This window comes from Lepisosteus platostomus, chromosome 24 (assembly GCF_059453375.1).
Source record: "Lepisosteus platostomus isolate fLepPlt1 chromosome 24, fLepPlt1.hap1, whole genome shotgun sequence".
NCBI classification, from domain to species: Eukaryota; Metazoa; Chordata; class Actinopteri; order Semionotiformes; family Lepisosteidae; genus Lepisosteus; species Lepisosteus platostomus.
Window position 1 is genome coordinate 15,203,090 of NC_142634.1, and position 23,876 is coordinate 15,226,965.

Consider the following 23,876-nt stretch of genomic DNA (forward strand, 5'->3'; position numbering starts at 1 on the left):
TGAAGACCCCCCTCGATCTGCTGGGAGTGTGCTGCATGTCTATGCTTTCGTTCACACTTGATTTTTTTCTGCATCAGCATCTTTGCAGAATTATTCTAATTACCATAACAGCTGCTGAAACATATTTACTGTGAAGAGGCACCGTCTTAAAATTGCCTAAAGTGATTCATAGCTCTCCAGTGTTCCTGAGGTACATTCAACAGGAGCAATTCATGATAGCAACTTCTGGCCATCATCAGCTTGATTTGACAATGAAAAACCCATAAACCTTCAATTGTTTTAAAATTGTTTAGATGGCGTGGCCTTCACATTTAAATGCACTGATATCTCTGCTTGTTAAAAATGCATACCATATATATATTTATTCTTTACTACACCCTGAGTGTAGGGTCAGCATTGTATTTCCTTAGTCTGTACAGTACGTAAGTACAGAATGTCAGCGTAATACTGGTACGGTCGGGCATTCACTACACCTGATGAAAAAAAAGACAAAGAAATTAACAAGGGTTAGCATTTGTGAAATGAAAAAAAAATGTGTTCGATAGAAGTGAAAGAAAATGGAGGTGAGATTTGTTCTTTGTAAATATTATTCTCCCAGGCTTTCTTGAAGTCCCAGGAGGTGACATGTTATGTGTCAAAGCTTTTCTCACTGAGACAAGACAGCGTGAAGACGGCAAGTAGAGCACAGACTGTTCATTAAACAAGCCCCTGCCAGCTTCTGTTTGAGAGCAAGGCACCCTGCGTTTTCCAGTTTTTTTATAGCTTTCCCAGCATTGTACTGGCTGTCTCATTTGGTATCCTTAAGTATGTGTTTATGAGGTTGAGCGCTGTGAAGATCACTTGATTTTTTCCTTGTGATGCGTCCGGAGTTGATTTATGGGGTGTCATGTCAAATGCGCTTTCGAGTTGTTCATGGGGATGTGGGGGATAAACACCCACATTTCAGCACAAATGTCTTCAATCTCACTGTGGTTCTGCTAGGGTCCCCTTCTTCCTAACTCTTACTGGAACCGAGGAGTAGCCAGCCAGCATGCTATCTGTGGTCGCTCGGTGCGTTCAAAGGACATGAAAGTCCACACCTTAAATTTAAATGCACAAATGTCCAGTTTGTGTCATCTATAGGACCTCTTTGCTCTACATAAGAACCAGGGCTCAAACAACCATGCAGTATGTTTTTCACAGGGGAGTGTGTGCTGGGTTCAGCTGCATCAAACTTAATGGGGTGGAATGCGTCACGCTGAAGGGCTGTTCCATTTAGACTTGCTTTACTGGTGGAAGAGGAAGGGATGATACTGTAGAAGCAGAGTCATGTCAGGCATGTTGCTGTTGTTACTACTACTTAAAAAATAAGATGCTGACCTAAATCCTCCTTTTAGACCCCAAACCCCACCAACACTAAACAACAGTCACTGCTGTCGTGATGGAAGAGCCCTCAGTGTTGATGGGTCATTCTTAAGGCAGATATGGATCCAACCGTTGCCATCCTCACTGGTGTATGGCAGATACTCTCTTCTGCAGGGAAGATGTATCACTATCGTGATTCACCCAGTCTACTTCTGACAGGTACAACATGAAAGCAAGCTCTAAGGTACAAGGCTCTGTGGCAGCCTCTGTGATGTAGAAAAACGCTTCAGTCAGGGCTGTTTCTGAGAACCAGTTCTGCCACTGATGACAGATTTGAAAGACCACTACGGCACAAAGAATTTTAGTAATAGGTTTTCCAGGAGATTTTACCTAATTTATAGCAACTGTAAATATGCTAATGTTAACTGTACATATATTCATAAACCTGCTGTTTTGCTGAACTGCATTTTATGTGAGTTCTGAGTTACTTTTAACTTCAAAAAAGGCACCCCCACCCCTATAAATTAGAGGAAGGTTTTCTGGATTCTCTCCACCTGACCTGGTGCGCAAGTATGTCTCCAGCTCTTCTCATCCTCTTGCTTTTTGCTGTTCACCATGCCTTTTTATCGCCCCCCAGTGTGTATGAGTACTGTATTCATAGGGTTGACTCATAGCTTTTTCAAAGAAATGCAGAAAGTGGAACCCTAGATATAACCTAGACATGGTCGTAGCTATCTGAATGCGTACACATACACAAGAAAGAATGTTTTACAATTTATTGCTACAATTAGTAATGATTTGAAAGGTTATATCTTGGTAAAAGTCAATAGGTAGTACTGTATCTCTCAATAAAGGTACTGCAATTTAGTTAGATACCCATCTCTTGAAATATGCTGTATCTTCATCATTGTGCAGATGTAATACACATTACATACTGTGTATTTCATTGCAGGTTTTCCATTTTAGAATACAGTACTTATACTCCTGATGCTATTCAGTCAGCTGCTACAGTATCCAGAGTGTCAACCAATGGATCATGCAATCTCTTGATGACTAATTTTCTATAGCAGCCTCTTTTGTAGACCAGCAAAATAATAATCTTTTACTTTGTCTTTCCGGAAAATGAAAAAGATATTAATGCCATCAAGCTACAGATGTACTGAGAAGATACATACTCATGTTTGCTGTTAATGGTTTGGGGATTTTTATATTTTGCATGTCAGTACAATTGTAATTGTATTTTTTTGCTCTTCAGGGAAATGTGTTGTGTGAACTGTCCACCTTACTGTGTTTGAACTGTTCTTTGCCACCTGAGAAACCTGAGGATTGCTTCACTTATTGAACTTGAACTCAGTGCTTGTCCTTGATCTTTCTCTACTCCTCCCTCTTGTGCCTCTGCTGTAGAATCGCTGGAGCCCACCTATCAGCAGCTGCAGAAGATGAAGCTGGACAAGAGTCCGTTTGTGGTGGTGTCTGTGATTGGCCAGGAGCTGCTGACAGCCGGCCACCACGGCGCATCTGTGGTTGTGCTGGAGGCCGCCCTGAAGATCGGCACCTGCAGTCTGAAGCTCAGGGGCTCCGTCTTCTCTGCCCTCAGCAGTGCATACTGGTCCCTGGGCAACACAGAGAAGAGCACTGGCTACATGCAGCAGGACCTAGAAGTAGCAAAGACTTTAGGTGAGAGCCCAGAACAGTTCGAAATGGGTGTGGCGGCAGCACACATGTGCCAGTAAAGGACAAAAAAAGTGCACTGTAATACTTGTCAGCTTCCATTTGTCTTCTCTTCTTTTTAGCCATTAGTGGTCAGAGCTGAAAAATAGTTCACACTGTTTACCTAGTGTGACAGTTCCCATTGGTTACAATTATAACATAACTTTATTTAGTTGTTTAGACAGGTGTTTCACTGACTGTGAGCATAAATTTAGGGATTTTCAGTCATCTGGCCGTCTTTGTGCTTCCACTTTAATCTCTTCACTGTGAATTTAGTAAGCAGATGCACTCCTACATTTGGTTTTCAGATCATGAACAAGTAATTAAGAGTGTAAGTGTTTCTGATTTATAACAGATTTGTTTACAACTGATGTGTTTATCTTTAAGTGCTCTTCATAATATCCCTATCTCTTTTTTCAATTGTTTCATCGAGCTGAAGAAAAAGATGAGTTAAAATATAGATATGCTTTTGTTGCATTATACAGACCCTCTTGATGGTTATTTGGATTTGATAGATGACCATTTTAAAAATCACTTTCAACTCAACACAAAATCAATATTAGATGTATGTGAGGAGACAGCAGAGGGTTTGAGTTGTCCAGTATCCCCAGCTTTGCTCGGTGTTTAGTAAAGGGACCTGCCAAGCTGCGTACTGAAAAATTTTATACAAATCAAAACCAACATCTGCGTGCATAGACACCACTGACATACCAATTGGAAGGCAGGGCCCTCTGCCCTCTGGGCTGTGCTGTAAAGATCAGTAATAAGTCAACAGCGCACCAGTGCCAGAGATTCTTCTGCTGCTGTCCAAAAAGGAGTCGGTATGGTTTTCATGTACAATTAATGCTGCTGTGATTAACCATATGCTTTAAAATGATGTTGCTTGTTTATTCTAGAATATGGTAATTTACATTTTAATAGTATCTTGCTAGCTGTACAGTTCTGTTTAAATCAGTAAAATTATTTAAGTTTACCTATACATTTTTCTTTTTTTAAATCACCACATGTTGCAAATACAAGAACATTTTGAAATATCACTGCAACCTGTCCAGCTCATGAGCATGACACAGCCCATCTTTAATAGAAAATTGAATAAAATTAGATTTTGAACTTTCTCCTTTCATCCTTGTCTGTTCTGACATTTCAGCTTGTAAAGCACTGAATGTTTTGCAAATTACAACTGCAGTTATGCTTCCTGAATGCGGCCATATCAGTTACTGAAGACAAGTGATTTCACACCTTGACTGAGCCTCTTTTTCTGTACAACTACTTTTTTCATTTTTCAAAAATCACAGCAATAAACTAAATTAAAAGCTTATTTTGTGACTTAAGACAAAATATTTGCTGAACAACAAATACTCAGTGTACTCAGTGTTATCTTAATCTTTGGCAAGCTGTTTAATTGGTTAAGGAAGATAATGAATTTTGCAGACTGTTAAAAGAAAAGTCATTTGAAAAAGCGTTTTAAAGAAAGACTGAATTGGGTGTGAATTTCACAAAGCAGTGAAAGATCAAAATGTGACACATTTTGAGCAGTTGTAATTATAAGAGAGCCACTTCACAAATATGGGTCTACATACTGTATACTCACACAATTTATTTGTGAGTGATTCCTAAATCAAATCAAAACCCTGTGACAGGGGCAAACACAAAATCCGCAACACAGGTGAAAAGCAGGTGAAAAAACAAGCCCAGCAAATTGCCAGTGAAGCCATGAGGAAACCTCTTTAATTACTCATTAAAATATTTAGTGAGAAGACAGGTGTTTATGTGCATGTTTGTTAAAAATGTTGACAGTTGCGTGGTCCTTAATGCCTGGAGCTGGAGAGCCCCAGTCCAGCAGTGTTTTGTATGTCCTGAATGGCTCAACAAGTAAAGCCATTTGATCTCTGTGGCCTGAGTCATGTCACTAGCTGACTGGGACTGTGATTCACCAGCTGGGTGGGTTGGGAAGTAGTAGGCTAGGAAAACGACTTGGCTTTCATTGGAACTGCAGTTTTAGTGACTTACCGGGTGCCTGCCATCATCCAATAACATTAGCAAGACATTATTAAGAGCCACTCCTTGAATTTTCAACTCTTCTGTATTCTTAATTTTGTCCTTTGAGACAAATAAAAAAAAAATCTGATAAGTTGACATTTCAGAGGAACACATCTTCTGCACTTTATACTCCTCATCCAGTACTGGAGGTGTTGCTGAAAATGTTCAAACCACCTGCTATTGCAAATTGGGTGGGTATTAATGAACCCATTGCCAGGTTTGAAAAAAGAGCTTTGTTGAGCTGAAAAAAAACATCTACAAGGTAAATCTTAGTATTTTTACAGGGTGGAAATGAGATACAGTATATGTAAATGCAAAGCAGAAAAAAATCCTACTGTAAATCTACAGGAATGAGAACATTATGCTTTCAAACTGGATATCAATAAAGCAAAACTAAGACTGACCGTTTTGAATGCTAGTCTAACCTGTAATTCTAGCATTCTGTTGCTACTGTCAAGTTAATTCATATTGGAGAGGATTGCAAAGTCCTGCTGCTATCATTCTCAAAAATAAGGGTGAAATAGACAGCCAGTGTTTAGTTTCATGCGGTTTTGGTGTTTTATTTATAACAGCATGTGCGATTTCTAGTTATGTACCATAATGCTCACTTTATATGGATTGGCTCAGAAGCTATTTGGAAACACACATTACTCATAGTGTGAGCCGGACTAGAGCCATTTAGAGTAATTACCACCCCAGGATCATATATCCTCACTTTATGATGCCTCTTTTCACGCCAGTGTGAGAGGTTAGCACCACTGTTATTTCCTCTGCACAGTTGTTTTTTGTGTTCTTTTTTTTCCAAAAAGAATTCCTTGGGCTGAACAATGACTGCAGTGTGTATGAGGCCGTGCTGAGCGGTGCTCTGAGTGTCTGTGCAAACAGGAGCAGATTCCCCATCTTTTCTCTTGATACCTACAGTATGCATTTAAAGTAGGAGTCTACAGCTCAGAACAGGAGCTGTAGAGCTGTTGACCAGCACTCCAGGAATATCTATTTTTAATACTTCTCCTTTTATTTTTTTCTCATTTTAACACCTTGCAATGAAAACATCTTGCACAAAAATCTCTTTTCCAAAGGTTTTCTAGGGGGAATAGAATGGAGTATAGGTTCCAACAGCAAATTCCAAGTGCTGTATTTCAAACGAAAAGGTAATAAATATTGTTAAAAAGAAAATACAGTACTGTGATATTTGTTATGCTTTCCTAAAACACTAATACATGTGTAAAAACATTAGTTTATTATCATCATGAAATTATGTTTAAACATTGAGGTATTATACTGTTGTCTATAGTACAGTGTGTAAAAAACACTTTCTATTCCAAGACTTGTGTTCTAAAGAGACGAGGGTTTGTTTGGTTTCACAAAGCTTAAACGGCACAAAGCATCCTTCTAGCAAATAGAAATCTTTGCTGGCTTCTTTTGCAACTTTGCAACTTCTAATGCAGCTCTTTCCATTCAGGTCCTAAGGTTAAATATTTTCAGATTTCATTGCAAGCTAATTGCTCACGGCGTTTGTGTTGCCAGGTGACCAAACCGGTGAATGTCGAGCCCATGGCAACCTGGGATCGGCATTCTTCTCCAAAGGCAACTACCGCGAGGCCCTGACCAACCATCGGCACCAGCTGGTCCTGGCTATGAAGCTGAAGGACAGAGAGGTAGGCCTGCGGGGGGGCTGAACAGATTGAAATTGAATTCGGCATTTGTATGTAATGAGGTATAAACACTAAGTCAATCAGTCCGTCAGTCCTGAGGTGCCCTTCGCGACAGTTTGCTTTTTGGCTTGACAATGGACTGTCACTTTCCTCTGGGTCAAGGTGACACTTCGCGTGTTGTGACTGAAATGCGGCAGAGCCCCTACGTGTACATTGCAGTGGCCCGATATTGATCTCACGGTTGTCCCACAACAGGGGCATGCTGTATTTGACGGCTTACAGGGAAAGATGAGAGATGTGTTTAAATCAGAATTTTAAGGACAAGCAGCAGTCATTCAATTAGCAATGTCTTGCAGTGTACAATCAGCAAATCTATTTCATGTGCCCTGTGCCTCTGCGCAATAAGTAGTTATGTCTTTTTGGACTGAGACTTAAAATCCTCATCTTAAGTAATTATTGTGCTGATGTATTGTTAAAACGTGGATTCAAAGGTGTCATCTGTCAAACATGCTGGTGTTAAGTTAGAAATACTTTTGTCATTAAATAGACAAAAATCATTTTATTAATTAATTTCCTTCCTCAGTCCTCATTTTTGGTTTAGTAGCATTTGTGATGTACAGTATAGGATGCAATTTTTGGACCGGGGCTGGATGTGTTCAGCATGGAAATGTACTTTCTCACCAGTATAAATATTATATTACATCCATAGCAGGCTGATTGTTTCAATAAATAATGACTTGGTAGAAGTGTTTTGTGTTATTTGTCAAATGAGGTTAGTTTTATCTGCTATTAGGACTTGGTGGGGATGAGGGCTAAATATGTCAAACCATAAAATCGTACTTACTTTTTCACCACACTGTACTGTATATATGTGTATATGTATACAGTTCGTTGTGAATGCTTATTATGCAGTGTAAACTGCGTCAGTAAAACGCATGACCTGTTTTGCATGAGTCAGTACCGTACAGTACAAAGCAGATTTAGAAGAGATCCCCAAAGCTGTTTTGGCTGCTTCCTGACATGATCCCAGGGCTTTCTGTTGAGACGTGAACAGTGCACAGCACCTGATGTCAGCTGGGAATGTGTTTTCCATATGAAGGGGTGCGAGGAGCGGGGGTGGATACTCACACTCTCCTCTGTGTGCAGGAGCTGACCTCTGCACTGATTGTTCTGCATGACAGGTGTTCATTCCATTGCTGTTCCAAGCAGACAGTGAATAATTCTCTGCTTCCTCTTTCTAAAAACCCCCCCGCCTCCTTTGCTCCGCCATGCCTGGGGTTTGTTTGTCTTTCTCCAGGTATTTTAAAGTCCTGGTAGAAGCATTTCATGAGTGAAACACAAAAGGCTGCTACCATGTACTGCATGTAAAAAATGAAGCACCAGCACTTAAGTTTTGAGAGCTCTGAAGCAACTTTTTTTCTCTTCTACTTCTGCTATACTTTGTAATCACGTTTTTTTAGTTTTCTAGTTTTTGTTTTGTGTCTTTTCTGCGTGAAATTTGAGGCAGCAGCAGCTACTCAGTGTTGAGTGGTATTAAGATCAAGTTCCAGGCCCCAGCAGAGCTTCACAGGATTGCTCTGCTCGCACACCTTAATCTTCTGCATTTAAACCAGTATCACAGTGTGAATCCCATGGCAGAGCTCATTTGTTGAATAGAAAGTATAGAACTGTGAAATTTGTAACTATTGCCTGGGTATGTTTTTAGACAAATGCCTCTCTTATTCAGCATTGAATGACTGACAGGATTACATTTCCAGTGCTGTATGGTCTCAGAGCTTTAGTAGGGGGATAATTAAAGTGGGTGTTTAAAGTCTGTGAATTTCACAGAGGCTAGAGAAGCAGTTCAGTTGAATGCTATGATACCTTCTGCTTCATCCTTTCATTCATCCATTCCTGCTACGTGTCGAGGCTACCCAGGTCCTGTGCTGGAAAGGTAGGGCACCTGTCCACCACAGGACATACACACACGGACAGTTTAGAGACATCAGTTATCTCTGCCGGCGTATCTGTAGGCGTCAAGAGGAAACCATCAGAGCCGGTGAGAACCCACACAGACAGAGAGAGAAAGAAAGGATGGTTCCGTAACAGCCTAGAATAGAACCACAACTAAAAATTGGGGAGACAGCGGTCGACAATGCCATTTCACCATGTTCTTATTGTCAGATACAGAACCTTTCAGTTTCCATTGTGGAAAATCCCCAATTAAAAAAAAAGTCTAACATATTACAGACGATTTTACCATGACCATTGGGGTGACTTGACCACTGTGTTTCTGGTGCACCAGAGCGGACTACCAATAGTGTCTGTTCTGTGTGCTTCCTGCTCTGAGTGATGACAGTGTAAACTGTTCACCTTTCAATCCTGCTCAGTCCCAACTCCATGTAGGAACAGTCGTGGTGTTTGGTTTTGTCATGAATAATTAATACTAATAATTTAAGTGAGAGAGATTGTCTTTAATTGCTACAGTTTGGAGAGCAAGTACTGCTTTTTCTAGAATTCCATAGTCTATGTTTTATTGAAGTCCTATGCCTAGTTAATTTAACTTACAAGGTTTTTTTCTCTGTTCCTTTTATTTGCAGCGCCTCTTTAATGCAAACATGTAGATAAGTCTGTTGCATTTCTGTTTGTTTTTTTGTCATCGTAATAGTCATTAGAAGGGTGCCATGCATCTCTATTGCATTTGAATCTTTTTTATATCCGTTGTAAGTTCTGGTTAGCACACATATGTCAAAAACCAATGAAAAAAAATTACCATACCCCCAGTTTTTTTTTCTTTTCAAGTAAAAAAATGTTTTTCAATAAGTGTTTACAACTCTTGTGAGACATGAGCATTGTGAATTGTTCCCTTTCTTCTCTAATTATTTTGCAGAGAAGACAGATAGACAGACATGCTGAGATACACATATGGTTAGTCAAACTGCTTAGCAGGGAGAATTGGTGTGCACTGTATCAATGCCAGGTGCCTTGGAGCAGTGCATTGTCCTACACCTGTTAATGCAAGGTACAAAAATACAGTGTACCTCTCTCTAGGGCAGCCTTCTATAGATTAAAACAGGAAAGGAGTCTTGTGCAATTCATTCTTTTTGTAGATTGTCAGTATAGGGTTTTGGACAGAAGATGGGAAATAATAATCACAGCCCCTTAGTAGAGTCTCGTTTAATTTGTTAGCCAGATGGTTGGTCTAATTAAAAGCCACAAGGTGGTTTGTGTAAAAAGCTGAGATGCCTGGATTTGCTTCTCTGCTGCAGCCATAGGAAATTAATTGGGCTGTTCTTGATGACATCATTCTGACCACACTTTGCTTGGAAAAAAGGGCCATTTTTCAAGCTTATGCTGCCTGGTGGATCAAGTGTTTTAGTTTTCCTATGCCACAGCTGTGAGAGTTAACATTTTTCTCATGTTTTTTTTTCCTTCCTCAAAGCAGTTTATTTGGATTTCAGGAAGATGCAATTATATTTTTTTCTCTTTCCTTTTTAAAAAAAAATCTTTGAAGAGCAGAGTTTCTTTAGGCAGTGGTGGCAGAAAAAGGAAAGCCCAAGCTGCTTTAAAGAATTTTCCAAATATTGAGCAGTAGGAACTTTATAAAATAATTATACAATTTAACATTGGGAGAAATATGTGAAAGAAAATAATTGCATGAGTTTCTCCAGCTTTTCCCTCATTTTCAATGTGCCTGTTGTTTTCCTTTGAATGCTGTGAATAATTTTCTGATTTCCTGATTGTTTAAATGCCGTGTTTGCCATTGCATTTCTTTGTAAAACTTGATGAAAGTACCAGATTAACACACTTAGGCTATCTATGTAATTGTGTGTATATATAATTCTTTTCGTCGTTATTCATTTTTTCAAGTGACTTACCATATCACCATATTACAGCAGCTATTTAGAGAAAATAGACCCTAGTTATCAGCTCTCATGGGAGAGAGAGCGTATGATTAAGTGTTTTCTTTTGTGCTCAATATAACAGGAGCTACATTGTACACTGTTTCAGCTATTAAAGAATAGCACAGGCATATCTGAAATTGAAATTGAAAGAGGTGAAGTCCTTTGGTCTGTTAATTTTTCCTGCACCGCATATTCCTTGCAGACGCAGAAAATGAGGAATTCAAATTTGGATTTAAAAATTGTGAGCAGTCTAAATGAGAGCTCTGTATTTCTAATGTATTTCTGTATTCTGTATTTTTATTCTGTATTTCTAATATCTTTGAATTAATTACTAAGAACTTGATGGACCATGCCTTAAACGTAAAAAAAGGGAAGTCTTATGCATTATTTCACATACTGTATCCTTCCATTATGACAAATCCACTTATTCCTGGTAAGGTTATGGTAACCTAGAGGCTTTCTCTGAGCAACAGTCTGTTAAAGGGAATACACCCTTTATCAATGAGCAATATGCTCTTCATCGCCATCATTGACCACATTTAGATACTACCATTTAAACTCTCAAATGAAAGTATTTTGTCATCTTGTATATTCTCATGGTGTACGTTTAGAATAGACGTGCCTGTTGTTGCACTTCCTGATGTTACTTGGCTTGCAGTTGTGAGAAACCGAGAAGCTATGATATTAAACATGCTGATATTTCTGAGTAACAGGGTGAGGATAGAAGTGTTTTTTTCCCACTTTCTGTTTCCTGCCTGTTGGCAGAAGACTCAGTGGTGCCACCCTTGGGAGCTTCCGTTGAGCGTCTAGGTCTTGTTTGGAATAACAAAATAAACAAAGACTCAATAAACACAGACCCCTCCACCTGGATCAGGAGAACGATGTCGTTCGTTTAGGAATGGTTTTAGTTATTAGGCTTTTTTTTCAGACAATAATAATAATTGCTCTAACTGGCTGCCTGAAGAGCCTGAATAAACATGGGTCAAGCAGGTTTTTTGTTAAGGATAAATTCAGATTCTTTTTTGATTAAAAGGGTTTCAGGCCTTTGATAAAGTTAAAAATTGACCCTAATTTTGACTTATTATAGGATCTTCTAAATATATAGTTCCTCTTGGTATTAATATTGTTTTTTTTATTTTTCTGCTGGTTGATATGGACCTCATACAATATGTACAAATTCCTCCATGTTTGTCCTCTTCAAAATGCAGCAAATGTAGCGATTGTTCCTGCTGCAGCTTCGACTGCCCCCGGGTGCCTGTTGGTGTGGAGTTTCCATCTTCTCTCCATGGGTTTTCTCCAGGTGCCTCGGTTTCCTCTTATCTGACAGGATAGGTTTGACTGTCTTCTTTGTCTTCTTCTTCCTGTGTTTGTCCCCTTGTCCCCATGAGGAAGGCAACAGGGCATCTCCCCTGATTACTGCCCTGTCTGGAGCAGCTCCTGGAGTCAAGTTGCTTGGATGGATTGAATCCTCACGAGGGATTGAGAAAAAGCTAATTTACCAGCCTACGCAAAGGACCAATGCTGTCGATTAGAAGCTGGTAGAGAGCTTTTAGAAAAATATGTATTTTGGATTCAGCTGACCTGGGGCTTAGAGGCTAATGGAAACATTGTTAGCCAACCACTTTTCAATTCAGGCACAGAGCTGAAACAGATTAGTTCCTTACCAATATAATTTCAGGATCGTAATGATTTTATCCTCCATGTCGCCTGGAGTATTTTCATATATATTTGTGTACAAAGCATAAACAATGACAGTACTCTCTTTGTTTTTTCCTCTGGAATGCAGAATTAATGTGTTACCATGGCAAGGTGTTTTCCAAATGTATTTTGTACCAGAGGCAAAATGTGTTCCCTAGCTTTTTTTTAAGACAGTTTTTTTTCATTTCTTTTATGGAAAGTAAGGGCTCTAAACAGTAAATAACTTAATAAAATTATTAAATATTAAGTTAAAATTATTAAAAAACTGCAGAACTTTTTTTTAAGGATTTTTTAAAGAAATGTGATCTCATTACCTGGTGTTGCCAGGAGGGATGTTCTTGAATTCATATGAAGTCAGACTGTGCAGAGGTTGTTGACTCCAGTTGTGTTCAGCGTTGATAGTTTTCTTTTTGTTTGAACAGCTATTTAATAATATGTTTCAACACAAGTGATAGATCAAAAAATGGACTGAAACAGAAAAAAAAAGAAAAAAATATCAGGCTGAATAGCGAGGCTTTTGAATTTAAATATTTTAATTATAAACAATTCATAATGCTCACTTTTGTCAGCCTTTAAGGTTTATTTGTGTTAAAAAATAGAAAGTAGGAGCAAGTGTATAGTTAAAGAAAAGCATGAGAGCATTGCACACTATTTTTAAAGGCATTTCTGATGTTCTTCAACTTTCACTCCTGTTCTACCTAAATGAGTGTTCTGTAAATGTATGAATCTGAAAGCTGCTTAAGTTTTTTGTTTTGAAATGAATACCCCATCTTTTGCAGTATTGAACTTTGGCCTTTTAATATAAATGAACAACAGTGGTTCAGGCCATGCGCTTTATCTTGGCTGAAGAGTATATTTGAGTCTGTACTGCCCATGGGAGATTGGCTAGGCTCCCCTTCGTGATCTCAGGGCCTGGTACAGTATCATCTACAAAAGATACAGTTAATGCACGCAATTCATCTTCACTTCTAAAAACAAAAATACATTTCAGAGGTAAACCCAAATTCCCAAGTAACCAGTTCAGCAGAGTGAATAGAATCTCCCTGCTGTCATCCTAACGGTGGACTTAGGAGCTCCAGAGAATGGAGGAAATGTGTTTCTCATTGGAGACTTGAACAGTCCACTCACCCTTGACTACAATAATGTTAAGAAACTGACAGGCTTAACAATGCTGCTCTTTTCTTCTTGTTTTTTAATGACCCACTTCCAAATACTGAAGGTCACCACAGAGATTCAACGACGTAATCACTCTGCCTTCAGACACCAGCGATTACAGCCCTGGGCTTTAAAAATAGCAGGGAAATGAGGGAAAATCATAAAGTAGCAAGTCTGAAATGAGGGTTTTGGGAGAATGGAGTTGTGCCAGGAAGAGTCATGCGTGAAAACCTAGGGAAAGAGAAGGGGAGTTTCTTGTGGAAGTGTACTGTACCTCATTCAGGCAATTCCAGAACGGGACTATGTGCTCTCAGAGCTGTTGCAGATATGCTACAACAGGCACAGTGGAGATAAGTCCATTCAGGAAAGGGGAGACGTTTAGACAGTATTAGAGGCTTTCACATGACTTGAGATCATCATGGGTCTCAAAGTGCACTGTAACACTGGACGTGCTTGTAGGTTTTAATATAGTGACCTGTGATGTGTTCAGCTTCCTTCACTGTTCTTTGTGGTGGTTTCTTTCATTCTACAAAGGCCAATTTAAAAATTTAACAAATATATACATGTAGCTGTTTTCGCATGTTTGCTTGAAAAGATTACTTTTAAATGTGTGTGAAAGAATTAAATAGGAGGGGTCTTCGTCTATATCTGTGTCATCACTGGAGCTCTAGCTTTCACTGTTGAAGCTGGAGTATGGAGGCCTGAAGTCAAGCTGGTTTTATTAGCTCAGCCCTGGCAGCACTTGAGCTATATTATGGTGCAGGCGGGAGCATCGTCTCCCCACATGGAGCCAGCTGCTGAGGCGCTATCCAAGGGAGCAAAGAGGTGGTTTCAATGACCAGAGCCCAGGCAGTGGGAGGGGGTTCTGTCAGGACATTACCGGCAAAGTTTTTTCCGTGCTGTGCTGGGTAAAGGAGCCATTAAAAAGTCATTAATGTGTTGTTGCTGTGCTTCGAGCTCTTTCATCTTGCTAGCTCAAAGGAGGCAGGGGGCAGCCCAGTCATATGCCCTTTTAGTGTTGCGGCTCCGTATTGATTGAAACCAGGGATTTACAACCCGGTTCCTTGCTAATTAGAACTAGGCTGAGCCTCTAAGAAGGCGTCTGACCTGCGCTGAGCCATTCAGTTGTAGAGGAGGCTGAGGAGCACATTGTCTTTGGAATAATGGAAGCATAATATTTCTCTCTGAAAATTTTTGTTTTTATTGTTTTTTTCAGTTCTAACAATGTAACAGACTGCATGTTGGACAGTTTTTGTCCAACAAGGTGGCATCCTATTTTGGCTTTTATTTCTTATTGATTGAAAAGAAATGGAATTTGGTAACTCAAGTTATGTCAAGTTATGTCAAGTTATGACATCTTATAGAAGTGATGGTGTCCTGCTGTTCTTTGTTTAAATTACCAGTTTGCTTTTCCACATGGAAAGACAATTCAAAAACACCCTTTGTTGTTGATGAAATTGTTCCTTTTGTATGTTTTCCATGCCTCTATGAGGGTATTTAAAGGAATCATATGAATCTTATAAGACTGTTCTATTGTTTTGAGCTCAAGCTCCACGTTTAGAACCATCTGGTAAAGGTACCAAGAGACTCTGTGGGGGTAAAGGTGAGAAATCTGACTTGACCAAATGGTCAGTAAGATTTTGGCCATGCTAAACGACTACCACTAGGAAATCAAAAAAGAATTATTGCTAATTACTATCTGATTATAAAATATGACAATGTTTTTGTAAAATGTATTTGAGCTCTTTCGAGCATTTGGTATACAGTACCTAGCACTACATGTAATAGGATTTATTTTCTTTATGGATTTCTCCTGATTTTTAAGAAACATTTTGTACAATAATTCAATAGCCTCACCCTTGTATCCTCTTAGTTTAAAGCTCTTTCATTTAAAAAATATTCTGTTTAAAATCATAGTTGAGTTATATGGTAAACTATTTCTGAGTGGCAGCAGATGATAACTATCTGCTGGTAAGTGTGTAGGTTCAATTCATTGCTTTGAAACTTAACTGCCAGTTAAATTCAGCTAATAGGTCTACTGATACAAATGATGGAAATGTTTAAATTTCACCATTTACATAACAAAGTGCTTGGCAGTATAGCATAGCTCCCCTTTGAGCTTCCCTGTAGGCATACAGATGGTAGAATTCTGCTCTGGTAACAAATGTTTTCAGTCTGTTAGAAACAGAGAGGTAATGTCCTGCTACCAATCCCATGGGCTCAAACAGAATTATTCTCAAAGGTATTGACTCGTGAACAACACCTACAGTACTCCAATTGTTCTGAAAGAAAGAGTTAGGATTTCAAGTTGTTAAAGCAATGACACAGGTATCTGCATTTTATACTCAGTTAAAGATAGATTGGAGACATCAATGTTTTTCTGTGTTTGAAAGCTGTAGTTTTTTTTTGGGTGGAGAGTAATTGTAATCTCAAAAGTGATTACCCTCTACCAACTGTACTAAATGGATACAATGTAACTGTAGAGATGTTTTCTGGCTTGTCATACAAATATTGAGTAAGGTGTTCACCTTGTCCGAGAAGAACTTCATGACCTTCAAGAAGTGGTACAGTCTTTTTCCTATTACTTTCCTGATTTCCTACATTGTTTGTTGAACTGACTGCACCAGACACCAAAGAGACTTACTGAAATTGTCAGAGCTGTGAAAAAGGGCTTGTCCAAAACAGTAAGAAGCTTCTCCTCTCAAACAGTGTTAGACCAGTAGTTTTCGAAGGGCTATCAAGATCAGGTCAATAATCCATCAGTAATGAAGGTACAGTATGTAGACATAATGTAATTAGTCTCGGAACGTTGTTCCATTAACCACGGAGATCTAGAGGCTTTCACATTAATAATACATCTTTATTGATCACTCTTGTAACAATATTGTTTTGCATGAATACTTTCAGCCAGTGTTTGGTTTCTGTCGGTGAATGTGCTGTGTGGAAGGTTTTGTGAAAAGAAACTGTCCACTCTTTCTTAGGGGACAGAGGCTAGGCTTAGTTACAGATAGATGGATTCTCTAGTGACGCTTTTCTGCTCTCTGTCCTGAGGTGTGATTTCCTATACCCAGCACTGTTTCATTTTTTTTTTTCAGTGACTAGATGAGTAGCCTAGAGTCCCAATAAATAACAATAAGAAAATCACAGCAGCTGTAGAGTGGATATGGGGCTTAGTACTTACTGAACCATATACCACAGTACTGTGGTATAACATGAATAATTAACGGAAAATGTGAAATTCATTGTTTAGGAAAAGTTAATTTTCTTCTGAGATCTTTCAAGTCAAATGGTATGTACTGTTTCTAGGCAGAAGAAAACCACTGATCTTATCACACCCCTTATACAGTATGTCACCTCTGACTTTCCAACTTCACAGCTGTCTCGAGCTGGATCAGTGCAAGGAGACAGGGCTATGTTTGTACATTGTAGATTGTATTTTAATTGTAATAAATTGTAGATTGTAATTTGGTTGTTTCTTAGTTTTGTTGTGATTTTATTTTGCTGACTTTATCTTTTTTTTCTATATCTATTTTTTTAAACTCATGGAACAGGCACCGGTTTGTGCTGGAAGAAAACAGAATGCAGTCACTAGGTCCCCAAGCGCAGCACAGATTAATTAGGCACTCCCTGCAAGCTGTGGCTCAGGAAGCAGCCAGAAAAAGACTTACTTCACCAGTGTTTTACTTAACAAAATCACCTTCATTCATTTTACAGCAGTGTACTACGCTGAGAAACACATGCAATTTTGCAAGCTTACTGGTTTAGAACTCTTGTTTGCATAAATCTATAATTTTCAAATGCACTGTCAGGCTATAAATTACCAGGAACATTTTTAAAGGAAAATGAAGAAAGAGTCTATGGGAATATAAATTGGTTTTGCAGATATTGAATGATTTTTTGGCAGTACTTTAAATGATACAGGGTCAAAATGATTGAAAATTTGTTTTTGAAATGAATAATGTCTGAGCTTCATATTATTGATGTATTTATGAATGACATTATACCACAGCTGAAATAACATGAATGATGACATTTATGTGCATATTAGGTGAACTTTCTATCTAGATCTCAGTCTGTTTGGTACATAAATTTACTACACAGGCAAATAGCCAAGTGAGGAATACAAAGAACAAATGGTGCTTGTTTTGAACATTAAGAAGATTCCCAGAAAGCTCCTTACTCATGGTGAGGGTTGAGCATCTCCTGGAAACACAGGGCGAAAGGCAGGAGAGCATCTTTTGGAAGGAAACTGGAGCAGCTAGAGAAACCCCACGTGAACAGTGGGACAGTATACAATCAGACTGCCCACAAAAGACAGACACAGGACCCAAGGGCTGTGAAACTGCAATGCCAATCACCCGATCATTGCACCACCCAACATGGCACAATTTGTGGATAAAATCGTCCATCCATTCATCCATTTGCAATAATAGCTTAGTTCAGTACTGGGTCACAGTGAGCTATAAGCTGCCCTGGCTGACAGGACGCAACCTGGTCGAGACACCACTCCACTGCACTCAAACATGTATATGGAGGACAATTTAGTGACACCGAGTAACTTAGATAGAATGTCTTTGGATCCTGGGAGGAAATCAAGGCACCCTTCACAGGGAGAGCTGCATTCAAAAGGAGATGAACAGTAATACATGTATTTTTTATTAAATATATTTGTTTACTTGTCAATACTTCTCAAACCACTTAGAGTAAAGTGCTTCAGGTATGTTTTGGAGTGTATTCCTTTAAATCTTGCTACCTTGTCTCAGAATATCACCAGTATTATAAGGTATTGGTTTATCTGTTGTTAATTATGAAATGGCAAAGTTAGAGACTTATAGTCTTTTCGGTAACAGATTTTCTCTCTTTTTGGCTCCCAGTGCAGGAATGAACTTGGCTTATTGTTCAGTACCAGATTCAAGCTTGACGCAGCTCTCTATGGGACCACTGGTGCTTGGCAAGTTGGAGGGGTTAGTGTTACGAGTCAGCAAAGAAAGCCCTGGTAGATTTAAAGTCATTGTAGATTTAACGTGGCACTGAGCCAGCTGCATGCTACTGTTCAGGCAGTCCTAGTCAGTCTGATCTCTGGACTATAAGGACCCATCCTGTCCTGCAAACTCTTTTCCTGGCCCATAAAGAGAGTGTGTTGTACACAGACTAAGTTTGTCTTAACCTTTAATGTGGAGCTATCATTTCTCTATGAACCCTGTTGGAAACCTATGGCAACAGTCCTGGAATCTGATTACAGCACCGCTCACATGTTGCCCCTAGGACAGCCCTCAGGACACTGTGATTCTGCTGCGCCGGCCTGGCGCACGTAGACGGTCAGGAGAGGTCAGGAGGCATCCTGATAACCATGACTGTGTTTCAGGCTGCTTCATATGAGCTTGAACAAGCTGGAACTGAATTAATGAAGCCAACCCTCCCCCCCCCCCCGAAATCTTGCAAAAGCATTCAGTGTCTTTAGAGAAATGATTTGTTAAGCAGAGATATTATCCATTTTGGCAAGATGAAGGGCTTTGGGCTCATGCCATGCAGGCTTTACGGGGGCTAAAGAACCAGGCCCTTTGTTATCCCTCTAGGTATCTTTAATAATGTTGAACCGAGAAATAGTAATAGATGAAAAGAAACATATGGCAGGAGAAGCAGACCTTGAATCAACGGGTCTGTGCAATAGCTCAGCTGTTCACTGCTATGGTGCTGTGGTACATTCTTGCATGGATTTTTTTTTTCCAGTGCAAGAAAAGCAATAATCTTTTCCCTTAAAATGTCAAGTGCCCACCGCACGGCTGGAGCTTGCTGGGAGCAGTAACCTTTCGGGTCGCCCAGCAGAGTGGAGAGGGTGGTGGGTGCTGCAGTTTGAAGCTGGGAATTGCCTTCTGTTTTCCCCAGCTGATCGATGAAGAGGCTGTCAGGGAGATGAATGGCTGCTCTGATGCTGGCTGGCTTACTGAGCCAATCCCGAGAAGCACGCTGGAATTGTGATAGAGCCTGGCAGGCTGTTCGGCAGCAGAAACTCAGAACTCTCACTCTCTCTCTTTCTCTGGCTCTTTTTTTGTCCATTTCAGCAGTTGTTTTGGCTGTGGTTTCCAAGGGAATGTGAGGTGGGGGGAATTCCTACTTCTAGCAAAGTTCATTTGGAAACGTGTGGGGTCAAAGCAAGAATCTGTGTCATAATTCAGCTGCAGGAGAGACTTCAGATTCTTTCTTGATACTGAAATGAATCCAGGTCCAGGAATCTCTGAGATAGTAGCTGAAATGTAGGATTTCTTTTCATGATAAATGGGTTTGGCTTCTCATAACAAATTCGTCCTTAGTGGGGGAAGAATGGGGAGGGAAGTTCCTTCTGATAAGAGCTGGTAAAAGTTAAAACTAGCGAGAAGTCACTGTGAGAGGATCAAAGCAGTTCAAAGAGTTTTTTTGTAATGCATTCATAAATGCACAATGTGCGAGGATTCATATCAGGTCTATAATTTATAAGAGAATTATAATTAAAGTCACCTAAAGGCAAATAGGCAAGTGATAAGGCATATCGATTCAGTCTATTTCAGAATGGAGCTGTATCACACCCTTCAGGCTGATTTTTTGTGATAATTGTAAATGTTTTTACACAAAACCGTTGTAGTGGACTTGATGATTGTACAGTTATCTCAATACATATAGTTCCTAACAAAGGAATGGTGATACATTTTTAAACTTTTTTCATGAAAGGTCAGTATTTTGAGCTACTGTATAAATTTCCATCCATGCTGGCATCGATTCAGGGCCATAGCAGTAATGTTTTTTATAGTATCTGAAGAATCAAGAAGAAATTCCCTTATTCTCTTTTGAACAAATAATTTGTGGTGGGATAGTCCTAAACTAAAGTTGGGAGCAGAGAGTTGTATAAAAAGGTGAGGATTTGTAGGAGCTTCCTAGTTTGTTTCTATATGCTGTTGTATTTGGTCTAACCTTAGTTAGTAAGTTCTCTCAGTGATCATTGCTGCTGAATTTCTCCCACACTTTGGTGTATCTGAAGGTCTGTATGTCCCTGTGATAATTTTGTACCCTTTCATTTTAGAAACAAAGACCACTTCATGGAGATCCCATGCCACAAAGTTACTTAGAATGCCCTGGCATCCCTAAGAACATAAGAAAGGTTACAAATGAGTGTGGGCCCAACCAGCCATGTCTTGAGAGAAGCCAGTTTATCAGCTTCAACAACACAGTCTAGTAGTTTGTTCCAGAGCCCCACAGTCCTTTGCATAAAGAAGTGCTTCATTTTTAAATGTACTTTCACACAGCTTCCACTTGTGTCCTCTGGTGTGTGTTTCACTACTGGGTCTTTGTTGATTTTACAATATCAGTGATCACTTGTGTCCACAGGCTTGCAGTGCGTGCAAGAAGACATTAGGTGTTGCTACAGGATAGTTTGGCTAATCAGCTAATTAGCTAGCTAGCCTCGCTAACAGTGTATAGTCAGAATCTGCATTATAGAAATGTCCTTTTTATTTCAGCTAGTTACAGTAAAGACTCAAATCATTTTCCAGTATAGGTATTGTACAGTATATAATTGCAGAGCCAAATCACAAATATATTCTGCACTAGGGAAAGAACAGTTTATTAATTAACTTCCAGCATTATAAATTCAAAAAGCAGCAATTTCCCCAAACAATATTTAAGTCTTTAAGTTATTAATTGTTAAATGAATGATATTGTGATTTAAATAAAATCCAACTATGACTCATCTTCTAACAATTAATCACAAAGATAGCTAATTGATTTCCATTAAACATGCCAACCACTGAAAAGTACGTTTGGTCATTTAAAATGGAAATGAATAACTTGTCAGTCTGAGTAATTAGTAATTTACCGCATTCATCCTGATTTTTGCTGTAGCGAATCAAGAATTAAGTCCCTCAGTGTTGGTACAGTTCAGTACAGTGGATATAATTTATGTGCAGCAGAGACAACCAGTGCACAATTTTCCAGTCCTGGGGACTCTGACAGCTTCTTATTGGTTAGAATCAGGTCACAACTATGTACTCCATTTCTGTTCCTGGAAATAAGCCACTGTAATTTTGCCATGCTGGATATTGGATGCTGAACCATGATATTTGGACAGTGTCAGTGGACCAGCTCGCCTCAGAACAGGCCCCTGCAGTTCAGCACTGAGAGCCAACATACTGTAAAGCCGCCATGTTTACTTACTGTGTTTAATTCTTTGTGAGAAGTTTACACAGCACTGGCACCAATGAGCTTCCTCTTCAAGCAGATTACTTCAGCATGTATCGAGCTCCTAAGTGACTGTGGTTTTCCCCCCATCTGTTAAGCAGCGAGAGTACCGTATGAGTAATTTAAAGGGCTGGAATTGCATCCTGTTCTCTGGGCAGTCGATAGCTGTCAGAGAGATAAATGGGGGCTTTAGGAAGTCCATTTTAATGAAGGTGAGAGGCTTGTTTACTTGGGACCTGTCAAACCAGTGGGCATGAGGTCTAGTTGTGAGTTGGAGAAGGTATTCATTAGGGGAGCCCAGCACCTCTTCTGTCTGTACTGATGTGTAAAGTCGGGTGTGGATCCCACAGTACATGGGCAGCCAGATCAGTTCATAACACACCAGGACACCAAGGGCTGTTCTGCAGTGTGAACAGCTCTGCCTTGATTGTGCCACAGATATTACCACAATACTAACATATGTGCTTAGTGATGAACTGCGGTGCAGCTAAATTTTAATCATATTCTGTGTTACCAAATAAATTAGATAATGCCTCAGGTTGGTCTACTTGAAGCAGAAATGACCACCGAAACACTGCATTTTTTATCCCACTTGATGTCTGTGGTGTTATAGGACAACTCAGAGGTCTTCTTACAAGCCATGAAGTTACTGTGTCTATTTCCGTTATGTAATTCAGTGGTCTGAATTGGATTACTATCTGTTAACCTACAGTATAAGACTGTCTGACATGAGTCAAGTCTGATGCTGGCTTCAGTGAAGCAGTTATATCAGCCCTCTTTTACATAGCACAGCAGACTGAGGCCTTGTCTTCTACTAATTTACCATCCTCTAAAATCATGAAGGATTTAAGGTGCTGGTCTAAGCCCTACTTTGAACAGGAGGAGGTATATGCTACGTTACTACTAACATACAGTTGTCCAATATTTTGCTCTGGCATTTCATGTAGTCACACTTCATGTAAATCACTTCAATTTATGTGTAAGCACATACTGTAAACGTGTAACAGACCCTACAGAGTTTCAGACAATAAAATCTTTCACACTGTACTGTACAGTTACACAAGTTTGCTTGGGTCCCAAGTTAAATGCTGACTGTACATTAAACATACTTAGAATCTCACTAAAAATAGATTTATTTATAAGAGTAGTCCAAACCTTCTTATGGTTTTCTTGTTGTTGTTTTTTCTTGCCCCTAAATGGTCACCATACAGTATCAGCACTTTTACCTCTTTACCTGGTAAGTGGCAGGCCGTAGCCTCTAAATTGTTTGCAGTAATTGAGTTTCCTCAATTTACATAGTAAAATACAATCCAAACAGACATTGTGAGATGATGACTTCATAGCTTTTTCTGAAACTAAATTTATTATCAATGATAATGCCGAGGTATTTCTAACTGTCCACTCTCCCTTATGGCTCTAGGTCTGTGACGCCCACTACCTACAGTATGACCATTTGTTTTGTTTGTATGGCAAAGAAATAAAAAGCTGCATTTTGAAAGCTTGTTATTATCATTTGCTCAGTCCACAACTCAGTTGCTATGATATGTAGTGCCTACTTACTATCTGCTGATTTTAATTTCATGTTTGAAATTGAATTATGTATTCTCTTTACATTTTTCTTTTTAAACTCCCTAATAAGGATTCATGGGTTTTCAAAAACTGAATTTTTTTGTGTTTTATACCTTACTCACTCTTTTAAGAACATACCCTAAAAAAGGTCCCAAGAAGAGGCATTTTTCTCCTGCTTGATTGTTTGGGTTCCCTTCTGTCCAGCTCTAACAGGGGACTAAAGAATTGAAGTCCAGTATCTTTTACATAAGCACCGTTGTACATTCAACTGGTCTGTTTGTACCATGCTGGACAGTGCCTTACTAAGGATTATATTAGCATTCCCAGGGTTATTCATGACTTGCCATCCTTTACTTGAGGAGCAGGGAAGCAGCAATGTCTTCTGCAGTTCAGTCCTTTGCAGGATTTTGCTTTCTATTTTCTTTTTTTATTTTATTGAAAGACATCATTAAGGTCCGTCCAATATGCAGCGGATAGATTAAAGCTCTAGAACTCCCGTGAATCTCCTTTAAGCTAATATAGTCTGTGCTATTCACCACTTTTCTGAGCTCAATCCCGCTGTTTTGTGCATGTTTGCTGAATGCTGTTTACTTCTTCCAGTCATTTGTCTCCA

General features: G+C 39.3%; 1 protein-coding gene across 4 annotated transcripts in view; it reads left to right on the forward strand.

Moving 5' to 3' along the window:
- ttc28 (tetratricopeptide repeat domain 28) overlaps positions 1–23,876 on the forward strand; it is a 470,745-nt gene that overhangs the window by 306,968 nt on the left and 139,901 nt on the right. For all 4 annotated transcript variants that reach the window (XM_088618610.1, XM_088618612.1, XM_088618611.1 and 1 more), the window contains 2 exons: positions 2,749–3,021; positions 6,622–6,752. In XM_088618610.1, coding sequence (XP_088474736.1) covers positions 2,749–3,021; positions 6,622–6,752 — 404 coding nt within the window. The remainder of the gene's footprint in view (positions 1–2,748; positions 3,022–6,621; positions 6,753–23,876) is intronic.